The 22,860-nt window shown below is 41.8% G+C and overlaps 1 protein-coding gene across 1 annotated transcript in view; it reads left to right on the top strand.

Annotated features, from left to right (window-relative positions):
* dtnbp1a (dystrobrevin binding protein 1a) overlaps positions 1–22,860 on the top strand; it is a 91,062-nt gene that overhangs the window by 42,343 nt on the left and 25,859 nt on the right. The window contains exons 5-7 of the mRNA XM_060921356.1: positions 1,265–1,397; positions 9,999–10,131; positions 12,227–12,249. Of these exons, the coding sequence (XP_060777339.1) occupies positions 1,265–1,397; positions 9,999–10,131; positions 12,227–12,249 (289 nt within the window). The remainder of the gene's footprint in view (positions 1–1,264; positions 1,398–9,998; positions 10,132–12,226; positions 12,250–22,860) is intronic.

Below are 22,860 nucleotides of genomic sequence, written 5' to 3'. Positions count from 1 at the left end.
GCGGAGGTGCCGCAGACTGATTTTGAAATTATCCCTTATTAAAAGACTTGATGCAATCTCTCCCTGTGTCAACCCCTGATAAAAATATTGCCTTATTAGGTGATCGATTATTCCAGACATTCTAATGACCAAAGTTGCATCTATACAGAATGAGAAATAGCCCCAAAGTCAGCATATCACAAGTCTCTTGGCGTATCTGAATGAACCATTTCTCAGCTGTTTACTCGAGATCATGAAATAATTGTTTTGTTTTCTCGAGATCTCGAAATAACGGTTTTGTTTTCTCGAGATCTCGAATTAGTTGTGGTGTTTTCTCGAGATCCTGAATTAATTATGTCGTTATCTCGGGATAACAAGGTGAATAAAAAAAAGGATTATATGAAGGACCTCTCTCGGCTTCCGTAGAAACGGATCTGGGGCCCCATACGGCTTTTTCCGGACCGGATTCGAAAATCCATATCTACCCAGTCACGTGACTTTTCTCAGTGGTTTTATTAATAGTGCGTGCGCGTCCGTACAGGTCATATGATGCATCATATGGAACACATATGGACTTATTGTAGTTTTGATTTCTTCAGTATTGTAGAAAATAGTCAAAATACAGGAAAACCTACAAGTAAGTAGGTGTGTCCAAAGTTTTGACTGGTACAGTACGTTGAAGAATTGAAACTACAATTCTATTTATTTATTTATTTATTTATTTATTTTTACATAATTACTGTCTTCATTGGTTTCTTTCTTTGCTTTAATGTGTATTGTATCTGTGTAGACCTCAATAACTGGCTTGAATTTCCCATTGTTTTAAAGATCCGAGATCGTTCCAGTGTTTTCCATAGCATCGGTAGTGTTGAGAGATTATCGGAAGCATTTATAGACGGTTCCCATTTCAGTAAACCATCGCCTCCTGTCTGACATCAGGGAATGGCAGCAGCAGTTTGCGAGTTTGATGTCCTGACGATGAATTCAAATGCAAACTCCAAAGTGATGTTTGTTTTTAGCATTCATGTCATGTTGTTCTTTTTGTTTGTTCAGCTTTTGCTCAAGCCGTGCCATTTGTAATAATCTGCCGTAGTAGATCATGTAGAGCATGTCATTGAGGAACAATCAGGAAATGTACGGTTATAGAATAAAATATACATTTTCGTCAGATGAATATAGTAAAAAGAGACACGATTAACGTTAACAAGCTACAAATAATTTGTATTCGTCTATATTAATTGCTGTCTTCATGATTCTACACTGTATGATACTATGTACTGTTCAGGTGGTGGATGGAGAAGTGGTGATGCTGTCAGCTCACTGGGAGAGGAGAAGAGGAGCCCTGCTCGAGCTGCAGGAACAGTTACAGCAGATCCCAGCCTTCCTTACAGACCTGGAGTCCATCACTGCACGAGTCGGTGAGACAGACACAGAACACACGCAGCTCACACTCAAGCAAGATATTAGTTCTTGCAGGTTTAGTGAATGTTCCTGCACTTCTCCAAGCTCTCAGTATTACATGTGACCTGATGTCAAAGTAATTTTTAAAAAAATCCTTTAAATAACTTTCTCGTGACTCAAAAAAGCACGTCCCACGAGCAGAGAGTGGACTCTGTTGTACCAGCTTCAACCTGCTGTTACTCCCAAAGTACTGAACAGAACTTAACGAGATGCATTTGTTTGGAAAACAGAGGTGATAGGCTTTTTAATGATAGAAAATATTCAAGAGTTAAACAGTGACAGATTTGGAAACTCGGATGAGCATCTGCATGCAGAATTTTCACAGCACAACCAGCAAGCATCTGATATGCCAACCGTATATAGTTGTACATTGAATAAACCAGTTACTGGATTGAGAAGAGGAGCTACAATTCCTTTCCCACTCGAGGAATTTTACTTTGGTAGAACAGCGTGATCACCTTGAGTAACCTTGTCGAACAGCTGCTCAGTAATATGGCGGCACTAAGTGGGAACTCCTGTGGAGTACCATCTGCTAGCGCTCGCACCTAAAGGAGGTTCATGTTTACTTCCTCAGGCTCGTTCTGTCAGAAAGCGACAGGTTCTAACCAGCATTTCCAGCTGAATATGTTGCAGGCAACAGATCATGATAATGTTAATGCTGTAGGTTACAGGACCGCAGGACTCGCTTGAAAGTGCTAGCCTTCTTATTTAAACATCCACATGGTTTCTCTTGCTCTTTTTTTTTTTTTTCCAAGTTACAGTGGCGCTTGAAATTTGTGAACCCTTTAGAATTTTCTATATTTCTGCATAAATATGACCCAAAACATCATCGGATTTTCACACAAGTCCTAAAAGTAGATAAAGAGAACCCAGTTAAACAAATGAGACAAAAATATTATACTTGGTCATTTATTTATTGAGGAAAATGATCCAATATTACATATCTGTGAGTGGCAAAAGTATGTGAACCTCTAGGATAAGCAGTTAATTTGAAGGTGAAATTAGAGTCAGGTGTTTTCAATCAATGGGACGACAATCAGGTGTGAGTGGGTACCCTGTTTTATTTAAAGAACAGGAATCTATCAAAGTCTGATCTTCACAACACATGTTTGTGGAAGTGTATCATGGCACGAGCAAAGGAGATTTCAGAGGACGTCAGAAAAAGCATTGTTGATGCTCATCAGGCTGGAAAAGGTTACAAAACCATCTCTAAAGAGTTTGGACTCCACCAATCCACAGTCAGACAGATTGTGTACAAATGGAGGAAATTCAAGACCATTGTTACCCTGCCTAGGAGTGGTCGCTGAACAAAGATCACTCCAAGAACAAGGCATTTAAAGCTGTGTTCACATATATACCGGTACGATAGTGGTATAACTGTATCAATACAAAGTATCCCGGTACAGTTTAGTGCATCTGTCCACACTAGCGAGAAATGTTTGCGGTTTTCTTTCACGGTAGTTGAAATGCACGTGCGCGAAATGTTTCCATGGTTACCGAGTAACTTCCTTCCGAGAATATGGCGGATGAAACAACGTGTGTGTGCTTTTTGTTGTCAATGTACAGTCTGTATTTCTTGTGGTCATTTATTCAGTCGAATCGTATAAAACGCGCGAGGCAGTTGAGAAAGAAACAAAGAAAACGAATCGTGGAAAGCACATGCGTATTGTATTGTATTGTATGAATAACCCGGAAGAAGTAGGAATGGTTCATTGCGCATGCGCGTTATATTTGTATCGATACAGAACCACTTCATCTGTCCACACTACAGCGAAGCGCTACAGTACCGATACTGTACCGGTACGAAACCCATACATTTGTGGGTTTCGTACCGATACAGTTATACTGCTACAGTACCGGTATAGTTGCTAGTGTGGACAGGTGTTGCGGTACGAAAGTAGTATCGTATCGGTACAAAATCCCTAGTGTGGACAGGGTGTAATAGTCGGTGAGGTCACAAAGGACCCCAGGGTAACTTCTAAACAACTGAAGGCCTCTCTCACATTGGCTAATGTTCATGAGTCGACCATCAGGAGAACACTGAACAACAATGGTGTTGCATGGCAGGGTTTCAAGCAGAAAGCCACTGCTCTCCAAAAAGAACGTTGCTGCTTGTCTGCAGTTTGCTAAAGATCACATGGACAAGCCAGAAGGCTATTGGAAAAAAGTTTTCTGGACGGATGAGACCAAAATAGAACTTTTTGGTTTAAATGAGAAGTGTTATGTTTGGAGAAAGGAAAACTTTGCATTCCAGCATAAGAACCTTATCCCATCTGTGAAACATGGTGGTTTGGGCCTGTTTTGCTGTATCTGGGCCAGGACGGCTTGCCATCATTGATGGAACAATGAATTCTGAATTATACCAACAAATTCTAAAGGAAAATGTCAGGACATCTGTCCATGAACTGAATCTCAAGAGAAGGTGGGTCATGCAGCAAGACAACGACCCTAAGCACACAAGTCATTCTACCAAAGAATGGTTAAAGAAGAATAAAGTTAATGTTTTGGAACGGCCAAGTCAAAGTCCTGACCTTAATCCAATTGAAATGTTGTGGAAGGACCTGAAGCGAGCAGTTCATGTGAGGAAACCCACCAACATCCCAGAGTTGAAGCTGTTCTGTATGGAGGAATGGGCTAAAATTCCTCCAAGCCGGTGTGCAGGACTGATCAACAGTTACCGGAAACGTTTAGTTGCAGTTATTGCTGCACAAGGGGGTCACAGCAGATACTGAAAGCAAAGGTTCACATACTTTTGCCACTCACAGATATATAATATTGGATCATTTTCCTCAATAAATAAATAAATGACCAAGTATAATATTTTTGTCTCATTTTTTTTTAACTGGGTTCTCTTTATCTACTTTTAGGACTTGTGTGAAAATCTGATGATGTTTTAGGTCATATTTATGCAGAAATATAGAAAATTCTAAAGGGTTCACAAACTTTCAAGCACCACTGTAGAATTTATTAATGAAGTACTGAATAATGTGAGGCCATCCCAGGTTCAGGTTTAGGGGAAGCCATGACCAAATGGCTAGAGAAACAGCTTTGGGACCAAAAGGTTGCTGGTTCAATTCCCTGAACCAGCAGGACTGGTTCAAGTGCCCTTGAGCAAGGCACTTAACCCTCAACTGCTCTGGCAAGAGTGATGTTGTACCTTGTGTCTGATTTTAGCCAAAGTAAAACTGATGATGCGATTATCAGTTCAGGCAAAAAAAAAAAAACTTGTCCGTGACATAAAAAGGTTCAGTCTTGAGCTCAGCTTACTGTCTGTATGGAGTTTCGTGGAGTTCTCTGTTTCACGCACCAAATTTTGACCGTTCAGAGCATTTCGACTAAAAATAAATTGCTTTGCAACCTGAAAATTTAGTTCCCAGCTAGAACCAAAATATCGCTGGTTTTTCCAGAGTGAAATGTGACATCAGTGGGTGTGTCATTAGTTTGGAGAGGAAGCAGAACGCAGTAATGGAGAACGCAATGGAAAAGGATACATCTTCGGAAAAAAATGGTCCGTAAACAAATATCCGTAATAACAGAACAAAATGTCACGGGTAATCAATACACCCCACCATCTTGCTACTGCTGTTTACTCCTGTTGTGAATTGTGTAACGCCGTCTGTCCTTGATGACAAAGATTCTGCTCAAAACTAGTGAAAACATGGGATGGTTCGCATCCTGGCACCAAGGTTCAAAGAATCCTGAATGGAGCCAGTTCAAGAACCCGTTTCATGTTGGTCAAAAAGGTGTATTAGTGTATCCGTTTGGGGTTCCTCTGGGTTCTCTGGTTTCCTCCCACATTTCAAAAACAGGCCAGTTGTTGGATCATCAATATGGATGAATGGCAGTCTGGGATGTACTTCTTTCTCACATTCAGTGTTCCCAGGATCAGCTCTGGATCCACCGTAGCCCTGATTTTAAGATAAAGTACGCACTTAAGATGAATGGATGAAAGAATTTACTTACTGTGTGGCGTGCGTGCGTGCGTGTGTGTGTAAAGGCTATGCTCCTATTTAACTGCGTCGTCCTCAGCATAAACAGTGTAGGGGTTGAGACACAAAACATTTGAAAAGGAAGGACGGTGTCTGAGAGAAATGTTTTTTCAACCTCTTAGATTTATAGCAGTTGGATTGAACTCTGGGGTTTTCACAGTTGTCCAGAATCACATTGTTGAATTCCAGCATCCACGTGTGAGATTCCAGTTTCAGATGTTTTCGAGCTCCATGGTACAGAAGATTGTACAGCTTATAAAATTTCTCTCGGTTTCATTTGGGGGGAGAAATGCCTTGTGAAAAGCATGAACTTGATTGTATTATATTGCAAACGCTGATCAGCGCTGGCTGTAAAAGGAATTTTAATTAGTAACTTGAGATCATGGATTGTCAAAGCCGGTGTGTAACTGTAGACCTTGAGGTCGCAGCACTGCAGAAATTAGTGTTCATGCATCTGGTTCAGCTTATCACATAATTGTTTAGCTCTTGTTGAGTTTAAGTTTTGTCAAAGTTTCCTTGAGTAGCAAACAAAACAAAGTATTTGGCATTGGTTTGCTTATCAACTCAAATTACACACTACTAGTGTGTATATTTATACTTTTTTGTTTCAAAGGGTTATCATTTGGCTTCTCTCCTGTACAGTAAATTGCGATTAATATAATCACATGTCTCAATCCAAACTTTTTTACATGGGCAGGGGGTTACAACTGGGGTGATTTTCAATATTTCTGTCATATCATGAACATATCTTTAAAGTACAAAGGACTTTTCGAGATGAGCCACTTGGTGGCACTGAATGGTTGTGCTGACCTTTCATGAAACACTGAAAAACGGAGCAGATTTATTATTATTATTATTAGTAGTAGTAGTAGTAGTAGTATTTTAGAAAATTTTGCTTCATTTTGAATTCAAGATTATAGACACTTTATTTATTTTTCCTAATGAGCTCAACCTCTGTTTTAACAAATGAAACTGACTTATTAGCACAAGCACACACAACATATACATAAAAGCATACAACATACAGTATGTGATTCCTCTAATTACTCTGGAAAACTAATCTTTTTCCCATGATATGTGGTTTTTTTTATAAACGTAGCAATGAATATCAAGTTAACAAATATGTAAAGATTGAAGTAACATGAAACAGCTTTTTCTTTAGGATTTTTTTTCCTTTTTAATCAACAAGCTGTATTAAGGTGTGTCAAGATGAAGTGGGTCCTAACTTTGAATTATCTGTATCACTTTTGTGGCAATAGGAACCTTTTGTCCATTTTTTGCCCTGGACTGCACATACATCATGTCATATACTATATGTAGAACATACAGTGGTGCTTGAAAGTTTGTGAACCCTTTAGAATTTTCTATATTTCTGCATAAATATGACCTAAAACAACATCAGATTTTCACACAAGTTCTCAAAGTAGGTAAAGAGAACCCAGTTAAACAAATGAGACAAAAATATTATACTTGGTCATTTATTTATTTGAGGAAAATGATCCAATATTACATATCAGTGAGTGGCAAAAGTATGTGAACCTTTGCTGTCAGTATCTGGTGTGACCCCCTTGTGCAGCAATAACTGCAACTAAACGTTTCCGGTAACTGTTGATCAGTCCTGCACACCGGCTTGGAGGAATTTTAGCCCATTCTTCCGTACAGAACAGCTTCAACTCTGGGATGTTGGTAGGTTTCCTCACACGAACTGCTCGCTTCAGGTCCTTCCACAACATTTCCATTGGATTACGGTCAGGACTTTGACTTGGCCATTCCAAAACATTAAATTTATTCCTCTTTAACCATTCTTTGGGAGAACAACTTGTGTGCTTAGGGTCGTTGTCTTGCTGCATGACCCACCTTCTCTTGAAATTCAGTTCATGGACAGATGTCCTGACATTTTCCTTTAGAATTTGCTGGTATTATTCAGAATTCATTGTTCCATCAATGATGGCAAGCCGTCCTGGCCCAGGTGCAGCAAAACAGGCCCAAATCATGATACTACCACCATCATGTTTCACAGATGGGATAAGGTTCTTATGCTGGAATACAGTGTTTTCCTTTCTCCAAACATAACACTTCTCATTTAAACCAAAAAGTTCCATTTTGGTCTCATCCATCCACAAATCATTTTTCCAATAGCCTTCTGGCTTGTCCACGTGATCTTTAGCAAACTGCAGACGAGCAGCAATGTTCTTTTTGGAGAGCAGTGGCTTTCTCCTTGCAACCCTGCCATGCACACCACTGTTGTTCAGTGTTCTCCTGATGGTGGACTTATGAACATTTAACATTAGCCAATGTGAGAGAGGCCTTCAGTTGTTTAGAAGTTACCCTGGGGGTCCTTTGTGACCTCGCCGACTATTACAAGCCTTGCTGTTGGAGTGATCTTTGTTGGTTGACCACTCCTGGGGAGGGTAACAGTCAGTACGTTTACATGCACATCCAAATCGAGCTGCTGTCGGTAATCGAGCAAAGGGTCCCAGCAGGGCTGCCAGAGAAATCCAATCCTACATGCACACAAGGAAATCGAGCTATTGTGTGAGGTACATTGTGCACCCGAGCCACAGGTGGCGCTACACGCCCCATCGTGTTGGTACACTTCCGGTTGTCGTCATGAAGAAGAGCTATTCAAGAGTATAAACAAAGTTATCAGTTCCGTGTTCACAAGAAGAGTGTTTGTAGTTTGTATGTACGAACAGAAGTGTTCCTAATAAAATGGCCACTAAGTTGAAGTTGATCTGTAATGGTGAACATATTAACTGTTAGCCTGCTAACATGCTAATAACTTACCAACTAATTGGAAATGGGTGCGTACATGCCCAGACACAAGTGTTCCTAATAAAGTGGCGGCTAAGGTGAAGTGTCATGCCGACCGAGGCTGTTTTTTTTTTTTTTTCGACCGAGGCTGTTGTGTTTCCCGCTTGTGGTCTCGTCACTTCCGGAAGGGGCAGTGCTGAAGTAAGTAGCTGGACTACGTAGCTCGATAGGGTTTACATGCACTAAGTAGCTCGGCAAAAATCGCATAATCTAGGTCGTGTAGCTCGATTACGAGAAATCAAGTTCGGTTCAATTTCAGCCTAGCTAAGGTGTTTCCATGCCATTTAGAACTTCGATTTCAGTCGAGCAACGGCAGAAATTCGATTTTCTCTATGTGCATGTAAACGCACTCAATGGTCTTGAATTTCCTCCATTTGTACACAATCTGTCTGACTGTGGATTGGTGGAGTCCAGACTCTTTAGAGATGGTTTTGTAACCTTTTCCAGCCTGATGAGCATCAACAATGCTTTTTCGGAGGTCCTCAGAAATCTCCTTTGTTTGTGCTATGATACACTTCCACAAACGTGTTGTGAAGATCAGACTTTGATAGATCCCTGTTCTTTAAATAAAACAGGGTGCCCACTCACACCTGATTGTCATCCCATTGATTGAAAACACCTGACTCTAATTTCACCTTCAAATTAACTGCTAATCCTAGAGGTTCATATACTTTTGCCACTCACAGATATGTAATATTGGATCAGTTTCCTCAATAATTAAATGACCAAGTACAATATTTTTGTCTCATTTGTTTAACTGGGTTCTCTTTATCTACATTTAGGACTTGTGTGAAAATCTGATGATGTTTTAGGTCATATTTATGCAGAAATATAGAAAATTCTAAAGGGTTCACAAACTTTCAAGCACCACTGTATTACAATAAAAACAGTGCAGGATCCCAAACACTCAGACTAAACCCCAAAGAGAATTGACAGACTAAACTCCCAAAAGGGATGCCCAGCCCGAAGACCCTGACCAAGTCCGAACGCCTTTACCAAACGCCCTGACCAAGCCCGAATGCCTTGACTGAACGCCTTGACTGAACGCCCTGACCAAGCCTGAATGCCTTGGCCGAATGCCCTGACCAAGCCTGAATGCCTTGACCAAACGCCCTGATGAAGCCCGAATGCCATGACTGAATGCCTTGGCTGAATGCCCTGATCAAGCCCGAATGCCTTGGCTAAGCCTGAATCCCTTGACTAAACTCCCTGACCAAGCCTGAATACCCTGACTGAATGCACTGCCCAAACTCCCTGACCAAGCCTGAATGCCCTGACCAAGCCTAAGTGCCCTGACTAACCCCGGATCCCTTGACTCAATGCTCTGTCCAAGCCTGAATGCTCTGACCAAGTAGGAATCCTTTGACTAAACGCCCTGACCAAGCCCAACCGACCTGAGCAAGCCCAAACACCCTGACCGGATGCCCCGAGCGAGCCCCAGTGCCCTGACTAAGCCCGAACGTACAAACGGGACATGCTGTTCAGTATATTGAGACAGTTAGACTGCACACTCAAACTTAATACTGTGTCTGAGCACAAAGACTTAAGACTCAAATTGAATGGCCACACTGAAAGCCCAGCCTGACCAGCCGAACTAAAAGTTCATAGTTGACCAGGATAATTAAATGCTAAGTAGAGAAAGGATTTGGCTTGTTTCATAGTGATATCGTATTTGTTTAGCACATAAGGAAAAAAGTTGGTTAAAAGGAGGCAGAATGCACTTAAAAAAAAAATCCCATCTCCTCTTTGCTACAGCTCAGCTCGAGTCCAACTTTGAGGAGATGGAGAGTCATCTGATGTACTTGGAGAATCTTTGTGGTCAGTGTGAGCTGCAACGCTTCAAGCACTTTCAGATTCTACAGCTGGAGAACTACAAAAAAAAGAAGAGGTGATCACATTACTGTCTAACATCCTTCTCTCTCTCCTATGTTTCATGATTCCTGAATAGCTCTGGTCCATATGGACACCAGCAGCTCAGCTCTAGAATGATTCTGTGGTTGGTTTGTTTTTAGTCTTGATTCATTGGTTAAGCAAAAACATTTGGATTGATATTCTAAATCTGTATAATTAATGGTTTTTTAAAAAACATATATATATATATAATTTCTGGAGGGCGGCACGGTGTTGTAGTGGTTAGCGCTGTCGCCCCACAGCAAGAAGGTCCTGGGTTCGAGCCCCGGGGCCGGCGAGGGCCTTTCTGTGCGGAGTTTGCATGTTCTCCCCGTGTCCGCGTGGGTTTCCTCCGGGTGCTCCGGTTTCCCCCACAGTCCAAAGACATGCAGGTTAGGTTAACTGGTGACTCTAAATTGACCATAGGTGTGAATGTGAGTGTGAATGGTTGTCTGTGTCAGCCCTGTGATGACCTGGCGATTTGTCCAGGGTGTACCCCGCCTTTCGCCCGTAGTCAGCTGGGATAGGCTCCAGCTTGCCTGCGACCCTGTAGAAGGATAAAGCGGCTAGAGATAATGAGATGAGATGAGATAATTTCTGGATATTCTGGATGGTTCATCATCTGATCCTCAGTTCGGGTTTCTATTTCTAAATTGGTGCATTTCCCTGAAGGACCCAGAGTAATTCTTTCCTCTTCTTTCTTTCTCCCTATTGGCTGCCTTATTTAAGATCTTTTACAGATGGCAAAGTAGGTATAATGGAAGTGCAGCGAAGAGATTGTTAGGAAGGAAATCCTGTAGTATCAAAGGCCAGTGTCTTAAAAAGCAGAGCACTATAAAATCCTGTTGATTCACAGATAAAGGCTTGCTCATCGCCCATACTTTGCTTGCTTGCTTATTTATTTATTTATTTATTTATTTAAGGTCACGTTTGGCTTGTTATATGTTACATGTATTATAACTCCAGTATTGACTATCAAAATTATTGAAACCAATCATTTGTAATAGGATGTGAGTGCAGCTGCAGTATACAGTATGCTGTATAGTATTTTACACTGAGACGGTCCATTTTCATGGACAAAAATATGCTTTCTGGAACATTTAATGATTGAAATCTCTATAAACAGTAATCATTTGCATGTTTGTACTCTGTGGTACCGTGTTTTATTTCTCTCAATGTTTAATGTTCAGTAGGTAGGCATGTAACGATTGACCCGGTTCACAGTTCGATTCAGTTCACAATATTGGGTTCACGATTTGATTTTCCCACAATATTTAAAAAAAAAAAATTAATGAAAAAATTTTATCAAATAAATGACATTTTCTTATTCTTTGTCAACTTAAATTAAAAAAAGAAACTTTTGTTTAATTTTCTTAACCAACAATGATTTACCCATGTTTGTAAAATTTGGAGTAAGATCTAATGGCCTATTAACTAAAATATTCCTTTTATTAAAAAAAGAAAAAAGTTAATAACACACAGGCCTTTTCGTAATAAACTTTTACGAACATTTTGTACTACCTCCATTTGCTTCTCTTTTCTTTATCTTTCAGCAGTCTGTCAAAAGAGAGCTCTGATTTCTTGTTAAATCTATTTGTACAATCACAAAACAGCGTTTTCCCATTTCATGTCCATTATTGTTTGTTTTCCTGGAGTTAGAGCTTCCACCTACAGTGAAGTCACGTGTATTCCCACTATTGTAAGTTATCGAAACAACACAATTACAGCTAGAGATTATACAACCTGATAATAACCACAATTCTTTTTTTTTAAACCACTGTTTCAAATTGTAATAAATTTGCATCGTGATTTATCATCGCACAATATATCGTTACTTGCCTAGCAGCAGGACTGAAATGGTATGAAAAGAATCGCAGTGGACTCGCCACACAACCTCCTATTGCAGTTCTCTTTTTATTATTAAAAATGCTAAAAATCTTGGTAAAATATAGTTGCTGCTAGAATCTCAGATGACTATCACCGTGTCCTGCTAGATCAGTATATCCTCACACCTTTAGTGTGAAATATGTGTGTGTGTGTGTTTGGTGTATGAGCCATGTCACTAACATATATTTTTTTTTGTTTATTTTTAGGAAAGAACTGGAATCTATTAAAGGTAAGAAACTAATATATGTATGAATTTATTGCTCGCTCTGAAGTCCTCAGAGCCCTACAGACAATCCACCCTTTTGTTCTGTCTCAGTGTTGTGTGAATTGCTATAGATTTTATTCCATCACAAATGTCTTGGCTTGCTTTGAGAACCACTGCATTAACATACTGGTTTCATGTGAGAATCCATTTTTATGATTCAAAATTCTGTTCTCAGTAAAATTGGCAGAGGTTTAAATATGAACAAACTTGTGTTTTCAATAGAAGGCCTCTCTGTGTATTTGTCCTCTGATTTTGTCATTTCTCATTTACCTCCTGGACCTCATTTACGGCTCCACAGTAAAGAGAGCTGCTTGGTAATTGGCTGCTAATTAACCTCACTGAGTGAGTGAGTGATGTGCCAGTGATTGGGGTGATCTCTGGCCATCATTTATATGTGATTAATGCCTGTTATTCTGACATCCCAAGAGATGATGTTGCAGGAAATTGCACAATGGGGTTTGAAATGATGTAGTGGTAGAATTTTCAGGCGAAGTCAGTCTTGTGATTAAATCCTTTGGGAGGGATTTATTTGGCCTGCTCACTGTGTTGAACTGGTCAGTGTAGGAGATTCACTGAATTCCTTTAAGAAACGGAGTAGTTTTGGGGTGTTTCCATTTTGCAAATATGAAAAAAAAAATCTGGATAAAAAAAAAAAAAAGAATTAGCATGTAGTTTTTGTTATTGTTGTCCATCGTCTTTGCAATGATGACAATTCCAGCATTGCAATCTGTCTTAGCATACATGAGAATGTTTATGGCTGATCAACCCGATCTTCGCAAAACAAACACGGCTGCAGACGTCACACATAAAAGAGAGATCCAGTGGGGGTTGTAGTTCATGCTGGTGCTGCTGGTCGTGGCAAGCAAGCCTCTTTGCATCTGATGCTTCCCTGCGTTCCACCTCAAAAACTGCGATGCCTGAGCTTACTGCATTACGCCACAGTGCACGGTTGGTAGCTGTTTCTTCCCATGTTTTGTGGTTGATCTTGCAAAGCTGTAGATGGTGCTTGAGATTGTCCTTGTAGTGCTTTCTCTGTCCACCTTGAGTTCGTTTCCCATTACTAAGTTCAAAATGGAGAAAACACTTGGGTAGCCAATAGTTGGGCATGCGGACTAGGTCACTTGACCAGCGAAGTTGAGACTTCATAATCTTTGACTTGATACTGGTAGAATTTGCGCAAATTAGGACATCTACATCAGGTATGTGATCTTGCCAGCAGATGCCGAAGAGTAAACACAACTTGCCTTGGTGAAAGTGTTCCAGATCCTTGATGTGACTGCGGTAGAGTAGGGAGTAGGGAGCTGAGGATGACTGCATTATAAACCTTCAACTGGGTAGATAGTTTCAGTCCTCTCTCATCAAAGACATGTTGTCGAAGTTGCCTGAATGCTACACTCACTTTTTACTGATTCTATTAGTAACCGCTTTCTTAAAATACTTCCCAATTAGGTGAGGCTATGGACGGCCTTCAGACTTTCTCCACTGATGGTAATTGATGGCTCGCAATAAGGTTAACCTGGAGGGGGTTGATGCATATAGCAAGTAATGTGTAGTTACTTCTGTTCAATTCCTGTTGTATTTACTAGTAACTGAGAGGTTGCTATAAAGAGGACTACCCAGCGTGAGTTTAGAGACTGCTGCGTCCTTGTTTTCATGGAGACGTGGTTCAGTGACCAAGTTCCAGACACCGCCGGACTGGACTGAATCACACCACTCACACTGCAGTCTTTGGATGGGCTAGCTTCATTCCGAGCCGACAGAAATGCAGCACTGTGTGGTAAGACTTGCGGAGGTGGCTTGTGTATTTACGTCAACATAGAATGGTGCAGGAATTTTGTGCTAGTCTCTGGTTATTGCTCATTGCTAGTGGAGTTTGTGACTGTTAGATGTAGACCGTTTTATTTACCATGGGAATTCACTTCCGCATTCATAACTGGAGTTTACATTCCTCCGGCGCTAATGCTAAGGAAACACTCTGTGTACTGTACGGTGCTATCAGTGAACTGCAGAATGCACACCCAGATGGACTGTTTGTCGCCAGAGATTTCAATCATGTAAATTTCAGGTCAGTGTTCCCTAAATTTCATCAGTATGTGGACTTTGCAACGAGAGGTGTGAACACACTGGATCTTATTTACACAAACGTCCCCAGTATGTACCAGGTGGAGCCCTGCCCCTACCTCAGCTACTCAGACCACATCTCTGTTATGCTAATTCCAGCATGCAGACCATTCGTCAGACACTCCAAACCAGTTCTAAGGCAGGTGAAAACCTGGCCAGAAGGAGCCATCTCTGCTCTTCAGGATTGTTTTGAGAGAACTGGCTGGGACAAGTTTAGGGAGGCTGCAACCAATGGCGACTACACTAACTTGGAGGAGTACAGAGCATCAGTGACCAGCTACATCAACAAGTGCATTGATGATGTTACTGTCCCTAAGGCCATCATCACTCGCCCCAACCAGAAGCCGTGGATTACTGCAGAGGTGTGTGCAGTACTGAGGATCCAAGATGCTGCCTTCAGAGCAGGTGACAGGGCGGCCCTAAGAGTAGTGAGGGCCAAACTGTCTCGGGTCATCAGGTCCGCAAAGTGCGCACATGCCCAGAGAATCCACAGCTACTTCCAGGACCGTGGCGACACACTGCACATGTGGCAGGGCATCCAGGCCATCACGAACTACAGGACAACACCACAATGACAATGATGCCATTCCAGATGTGCTGAATAGCTTCTTTGCATGGTTTGAGGCACAGAACAGCATGGCAACAAGGAAGACCATCCCTCCTTCCAATGACCAGGTGCTGTGTCTGACCACAGCCGATGTGAGAGAAAACTCCATGCAGAGTCATCCCATGGAAGGCTGCTGGACCATACAACATACTCGGTAAAGTGCTCAGAGGCTGTGAGGACCAGCTGGCAGATGTTCTCACTGACATCTTCAACATCTCCCTGAGCAACGCCATCATTCCAAGGTGCTTCAAGACCACTCCCATCATCCCTGTGCCAAAGAAGCCTTCAGTTTCCTGCCTCGATGGCTACCATCCCATTGCACTCACACCCATCATTATGAAGTGCTTCGAGAGGCTCGTCATGAGGCACATAAAGACCCTGCTGCCTCCTTCACTGGACCTCCTGCAGTTCGCATATCATCATAACTGGTCAACAGATGATGCCATAGCCACCACTCTCCATCTGGCCCTTAGCTACCTGGGCAAGGAGGACACATGCATTTGAATGCTGTTCATAGACTTCATTTCAGCATTCAACGCAATGATTTCTCAGCAGCTAATTGGGAAGCTGAGCCTGCTGGGTCTGAACACCTCCCTCTGCAACTGGATCCTGTACTTCCTGACTGGGAGACCTCAGTCAGTCTGGATTGGGAGCAGAACTTCCAGCACCACTGTACTGAGCACTGGGGACCCCGAGGGCTGTGTGCTGAGTCCACTGCTGTTCACTCTGCTGACTCACAACTGTGCAGCAACTCACAGTTCAAATCCCATCATCAAGTTTGCTGATGACATGACTGTCGTGGGTCTCACCAGTAAGAACAATGAGTCGGCATACAGAGAGGAGGTGCAACAGCTATCGGACTGGTGCAGAGTCAACAACCTGTCTTTGAACGTGCACTAACCAAAAGAGATGGTTGTTGACTTCAGAAGAACACGGAGTACCCATTCTCCAATGTACATCGACAGCTCACTCGTGGAGAACGTCAAGCGCACCAAATTCCTTGGTGTTCATCTGGCAGAGAACCTCACCTGGTCCTTCAACACTAGCTCTATAGCCAAGAAAGCCCAGCAGCGTCTACTTCCTGCATAAGCTGAGGAAAACCCATCACCCACCCTCACTATATTCTACAGAGGGACAATTGAGAGCATTCTGAGCAGCTGCATCATGGTCTGGTTTGGGAACTGCACCGTCTTGGATTGCCAGACCCTCAGCAAATGGTGAGGACAGCAGAGAAGATCATTGGTGTCTCTCATCCTTCCATCACGGACATTTACACCACACGCTGTATCCGGAAAGCCACCAGCATCGTGGCTGACCCCACACACCCCTCACGCAATCTCTTCACTCTCCTGCCATCTGGAAAAAGGTACCGAAGCATTGGGGCCTTCACAGCCAGACTCTGTAACAGTTTCTTCTCTCATGCCATCAGACTCCTCAACTCTCAACTGATACACATGGACTGTTGAACATACCACTCACACTGCAGTCTTTGTACAGTGGACAATGATGCACTATTAAGTTACAGTGTTTACATTGTTAATCACGCACAAGGTTGACGTTTATTTATTCCCTTTTCTTATACTACCTCAATAAGCACACTCAACTTTGCACTTTGTTGTTTGTGTAGTTTATTGTTTGCAGTGTTGCACTTTATGCGTGTTGTAAACTGTAGTCCTGTGATGTTTAATATAACACTATGGTCTTGGAGAAACATTTTAACTGTGGACTGTACCAACTGTATATGGTTAAAATGACAAATATAAAAGCCTTGACCTTAACCTGTTTTGAGGGAGCAAATAAAACATTTGAAAATGAATCATTTTTTGCAGTGTAAAGAAATCTAATCACTGTAATAATGTTTGTAGCAGCAGTGATGTGATCATACAGTCAGAAAATGCATTAACTGCAGGCAGTGTGGGGAATTTAAGCACTGAGCTCACTTTTCGTGGACTTTTATAGCAAACTCCTCATGTGAGCCTTCACTGAGACGTTAACTTGGAATCTTAATGTTCTCTAGAACAATGCATCCTTTTACAGAGGACATAAAATGAGGTTTTAACGCCCATGTGTTCCTTTTCTGAGTCTTTGGGCTGCATTGACTAAATTCCTTCAAACCAATGATTGTAAAAGACCTAGACCAGGGGTGGCCAACCAGTCGGAGCCCAAGAGCCACAATTCTTACTGTGTTACGGCAAAGAGCCACATCGGCACATGAACATGGGCACACAAATATTACCCTTCCTTCTGCGCGCGCGGACACACACACACGCGCACGGACACACACACACGCACGCGCGCGCGCACGGACACACACGCACGCGCGCGCGCACACACACACACACACACACACACACACACACACACAGCCACATTGATGTCACACTCCAACTTAACCAATGCCCCACACCAACATGATAATGATACATTTACTGCAGTACCAAGACCACAGGCCAGTCATTTTCAACAGTGGCGACTGGTGAAGAAAATTGTAGGTGGGGCACAAAGGCAGACATTGTTTACATGTGGGGATTCCCCCCATTGGGGGGGTTCCGGGGGGCCTCCCCCGAAAAATTTTGGATTTCTTAGATGCAATTTCCTGTATTCTAGTGCATTTTGGAGTTACCTGTTTAACATCAAAAATGCAAAAGCCATTTTGATTCAGCTTGAATTCTCAATTGCATGACCTGCACAAGACCTGCATTCAAATAAATAAGTATTCAAATAAATACAGTCAGTCGGAAAATGGAAATTACAAAGTGCTAATTTAAAGGGATAGTTCGGGATTTTTGACATGAATCTGTATGGCATCCCCATCGATAGTGTCGTGCAAACACACTGACCTTACCCCTGACAGCATCCTGTGAGTCCAGTTCTTGTCCAGTTTTGGTCCAGACGAAAGTAGTCCGGCAAGTTTGTTGGGGTCACGAAAGTAAAACGTTTTTCGTCTCAAAACAGTATGTGTTCAAAAGAGTGATATATTTGCATCACAAAACCGTTGTCAAATAAAAAGTCAGACCTCGAAATCGCTTGGTGCTATTTTCTCTCCCTTCTTATCACTGCGCGCTGCCGGCTTCATCTAGCTGCGGCTCCAGCTTCAAGGATAAGCTGGAGCCGCATAAGTAGGAGTCCCGGCGGGTGGTTTGTATTCGATTCGTTTATATCCCGACCTTGTCAGCTGTCAGATTTATATTCATGGACCCGGTAAGCTGGTAAATAATATATATTTTTTTTTTTTCTTCACCAAATTCTAACAGAAAACGAGAGCGCCCGAAAGGGAAAACCGAGCCGCCTCACAGCTGTAATGCAAATTGCTTTCCTCCTCAGTATACAAGTGCGCTTCCATGGCAGGGAAAAAGAAACCACCACTGCTGCCTATGTAGTGCCCTATTTATACAAATAGGAGTCATTCATTCAGGATTCAGCCATGTTTTTGCTCCGTGTCATGGCTGAATCCTGAATGACTCCTATTTGTATAAATAGGGCACTACATAGGCAGCAGTGGTAGTTTCTTTTTCCCTGCCATGGAAGCGCACTTGTATACTGAGGAGGAAAGCAATTTGCATTACAGCCGTGAGGCGGCTCGGTTTTCCCTTTCGGGCGCTCTCGTTTTCTGTTAGAAATTGGTGAAGAAAAAAATAAATAAATATTATTTACCAGCTTACCGGGTCCATGAACATAAATCTGACAGCTGACAAGGTCGGGATATAAACGAATCGAATACAAACCACCCGCCGGGACTCCTACTTATGCGGCTCCAGCTTATCCTTGAAGCTGGAGCCGCAGCTGGATGAAGCCGGCAGCGCGCAGTGATAAGAAGGGAGAGAAAATAGCACCAAGCGATTTTGAGGTCTGACTTTTTATTTGACAACGGTTTTGTGATGCAAATATATCACTCTTTTGAACATGTACTGTTTTGAGACGAAAAACGTTTTACTTTCGTGACCCCAACAAACTTGCTGGACTACTTTCGTCTGGACCAAAACTGGACAAGAACTGGACTCACAGGATGCTGTCAGGGGTAAGGTCAGTGTGTTTGCATGACACTATCGATGGGGATGCCATACAGATTCATGTCAAAAATCCCGAACTATCCCTTTAATTTCCTCAAACAGTATGTGTTACTGTCTCTGATTGTTTTGTAAATTTTTTGAAGAGCTGTACCTGCTTTTGTGATTTGACTTTTTAACATGATTAACTTGTGAACGAAGTTCACTCCCTTTCGGAAAGTCCTGGTCGATTTTAGCATGTAGTGAGCTAAAGTGACGCTGAAGATTTGAAGCCTTGAAATGCGACAATGACGACTGACATAGAAGGCAGAATGGCTTGCCATAACGTTCAACGAAAAAATATAAATCCTCCCACTCTGTTAAAAACGTCCTGTTTTCATCTTCATATTTTCTTTTTGAAGTGCATTTTTCCCCTGCCATTTTGAGATCTGAAATTTAGCATATCATCTCATGCACCTGTGCATTTGTCATGATGTGAAAATACCGTAATGAAACCAAGCGAAGCACCTTTAATAAAATAACCGTAATTAACTGCAGTGAAGCGAAAACGCACATAAAACCACAAATGAACACCAACTTGGACGTGAAGGTGAGAGCCGCATGACACCAGGCAAAGAGCCGCATGCGGCTCGCGAGCCGCGGGTTGGCCACCTATGACCTAGACAGTGTAATGTCTCTAAAAGGTGATGCAACCACAGGTCTAGTGCCCCTGCTGGCTGGTTGCAGTATAATGTGTACAGGGCTCGACATTAACGGTAGTCCGACTGTCCAGGACAACCAGTTGTTTGGTCCGAACAAGTCAAATCCGCATCCGCCGGTCCGACGGGACAAGTTGAATGTTTTTGTTGAAAATCAACATTTTTTTATCGTAATTATTCAAGAGTTAAATCAATAAAGTTCCAACAAAACTAGTTCAATCCCCTCAGTGATCCGGCCGTGTTATTGTTTACGAAATTCCGGGGAAGCCGAGTACAGTGTGTGTGTGTGTGTGTGTGTGTAAGTAAAAATAACCATGTAATATCTATGGTGAATCTTCATTTCATTTGGACATTGTGTTTTTCTTTTATATGGTTCATATGAATCATCACAAATGTGGTAAAATATTTCCTGGGAATTTTACGACAGTGCCGGACTCGCGTATTTTCATTCACAACGTGATTCTTTCCCCCTTGTCATGTCCAACTTGTTTTCTTTCTTTCAGTTTCTTTTCTTTAAAGTAATTTATACTTCAGGTTTTACTGGATTAATCAAGATTTAACTTCCTCCATAAACTTTGAATTTGTGAAAGTCTGACTCCTAAACCTGCAGACACACAAACCCTAATGGGGCTTTGGATAGTTTTTGTTTACTGTTAAAGGTAGACTGCCTTTCAGATGTTTCAAGTGTAGGTCATAAAAATAATTTTCCCTGATATCCAATTATTTTGGTTTAGTGGACTGAAAGCTACTGAATTTGAATCACAGACTTCCAATTTTTATTTATTGTTATTATTATTTTTTAAATAGAACAATTAATGAATTTAGGGCCACGTGGCCTTAAATTCTCCGCTATTTTTTTCCCGTTTCACCACGACCCAATTCAAGATACTACATCATGCATCGCATGGTGGGCTTTCCCTGTTCGCACAAGGCATTGTGGGATACAAATTTGAAACAGGAGAGAACAGTGGCGGACGCGAATGAAACATGAAAGAGCGACTACAGTAATGGAAAGCGAGAAGAAAAGACATTCTGTTATATATGAAGGAAAGGAAACGCAGGACCAAATTAATAAATATTGGCGGTCAGCGAGCACCTCGGTGTGATCAGCTGTTCATTTAGCGACAGGATGATGTAACTGTCAGTGCACAGTCAAAGGTAAACCTGTAGATGGCAGTAATGCAATACTGGATGCCAGCTGCCGTAAAACCCAAAAGAAGAAGAAGAAAAATGAAGCAGGGAAACCTGCGCATGCGCACACGGACTTCCTGTGTCTGCTTGACTGCGCGAATTTCATGCACATTTATTTGCTTTAATCCCCTCAAATTGAATAACTTCCCAGCCACAGAATGGCCTGACATTTTGTATTACTGAAACATATACAGGTCCTTCTCAAAAAATTAGCATATTGTGATAAAGTTCATTATTTTCTGTAATGTACTCATAAACATTAGACTTTAATATATTTTAGATTCATTACACACAACTGAAGTAGTTCAAGCCTTTTTATTGTTTTAATATTGATGATTTTGGCAAAAAAGTAAAGGAAAACCAAAAATCCCTATCTCAAAAAATTAGCATATTTCATCTGACCAATAAAAAAAAAAAAAGTGTTTTTAAAACAAAAAAAGTCAACCTTCAAATAATTATGTTCAGTTATGCACTCAATACTTGGTCGGGAATCCTTTGGCAGAAATGACTGCTTCAATGCGACGTGGCATGGAGGTGATCAGCCTGTGGCACTGCTGAGGTGTTATGGAGGCCCAGGATGCTTCGATAGCGGCCTTAAGCTCATCAACAGTGTTGGGTCTGGTGTCTCTCAACTTCCTCTTCACAATACCCCACAGATTCTCTATGGGGTTGAGGTCAGGAGAGTTGGCAGGCCAATTGAGCACAGTAATACCATGGTCAGTAAACCATTTACCAGTGGTTTTGGCACTGTGAGCAGGTGCCAGGTCGTGCTGAAAAATGAAATCTTCATCTCCATAAAGCTTTTCAGCAGATGGAAGCATGAAGTGCTCCAAAATCTCCTGATAGCTAGCTGCATTGACCCTGCCTTTGATAAAACACAGTGGACCAACACCAGCAGCTGACATGGCACCCCAGACCATCACTGACTGTGGGTACTTGACATTGGACTTCAGGCATTTTGGCATTTCCTTCTCCCTCCAGACTCTGGCACCTTGATTTCCGAATGACATGCAAAATTTGCTTTCATCCGAAAAAAGTACTTTGGACCACTGAGCAACAGTCCAGTGCTGCTTCTCTGTAGCCCATTTCCTGCACATGCCTGTGCACGGTGGCTCTGGATGTTTCTACTCCAGACTCAGTCCACTGCTTCCACAGGTCCCCCAAGGTCTGGAATCGGCCATTCTCCACAATCTTCCTCAGGGTCCGGTCACCTCTTCTGGTTGTGCAGCGTTTTCTGCCACACTTTTTCCTTCCCACAGACGTCCCACTGAGGTGCCTTGATACAGCACTCTGGGAACAGCCTATTCGCTCAGAGATTTCTTTCTGTGTCTTACCCTCTTGCTTGAGGGTGTCAATGATGACCACCTGGACAGCAGTCAGGTCGGCAGTCTTACCCATGATTGCGGTTTTGAGTAATGAACCAGACTGGGAGTTTTTAAAAGCCTCAGGAATCTTTTGCAGGTGTTTAGAGTTAAGTCGTTGATTCAGATGATTAGGTTAATAGCTCGTTAGTACCTTTTCATGATATGCTAATTTTTTGAGATAGGAATTTTGGGTTTTCATGAGCTGTATGCCAAAATAATCAGTATTAAAACAATAAAAGACCTGAAATATTTCAGTTGGTGTGCAATGAATCTAAAATATATGAAAGTTTAATTTTTATCATTACATTATGGAAAATAATGAACTTTATCACAATATGCTAATTTTTTGAGAAGGACCTGTATATCACAATGACCACATTTCAAAGGGAACTAAATTTCACCGATTTTATAAAATCGAAAGGCCGTCTAGTTTTAAAGTTGGAGTTTCGTTCAAAAATTATAAATCATGAAAGCATAATCATAACTATACCTGCTTTTTGATAAACTTTGTTCACCACTTTCCTTTCACTGAACTAGTAAATACATAGGAATAAAAAAAGTTACGGTCAAGACAAGTGAAAAAAATC

This window comes from Neoarius graeffei, chromosome 5 (genome assembly GCF_027579695.1).
Source record: "Neoarius graeffei isolate fNeoGra1 chromosome 5, fNeoGra1.pri, whole genome shotgun sequence".
Lineage (NCBI taxonomy): Eukaryota > Metazoa > Chordata > Actinopteri > Siluriformes > Ariidae > Neoarius > Neoarius graeffei.
Note: the sequence above shows the minus strand (reverse complement) of the source record. Positions and strands in the feature narration are given on the sequence as shown.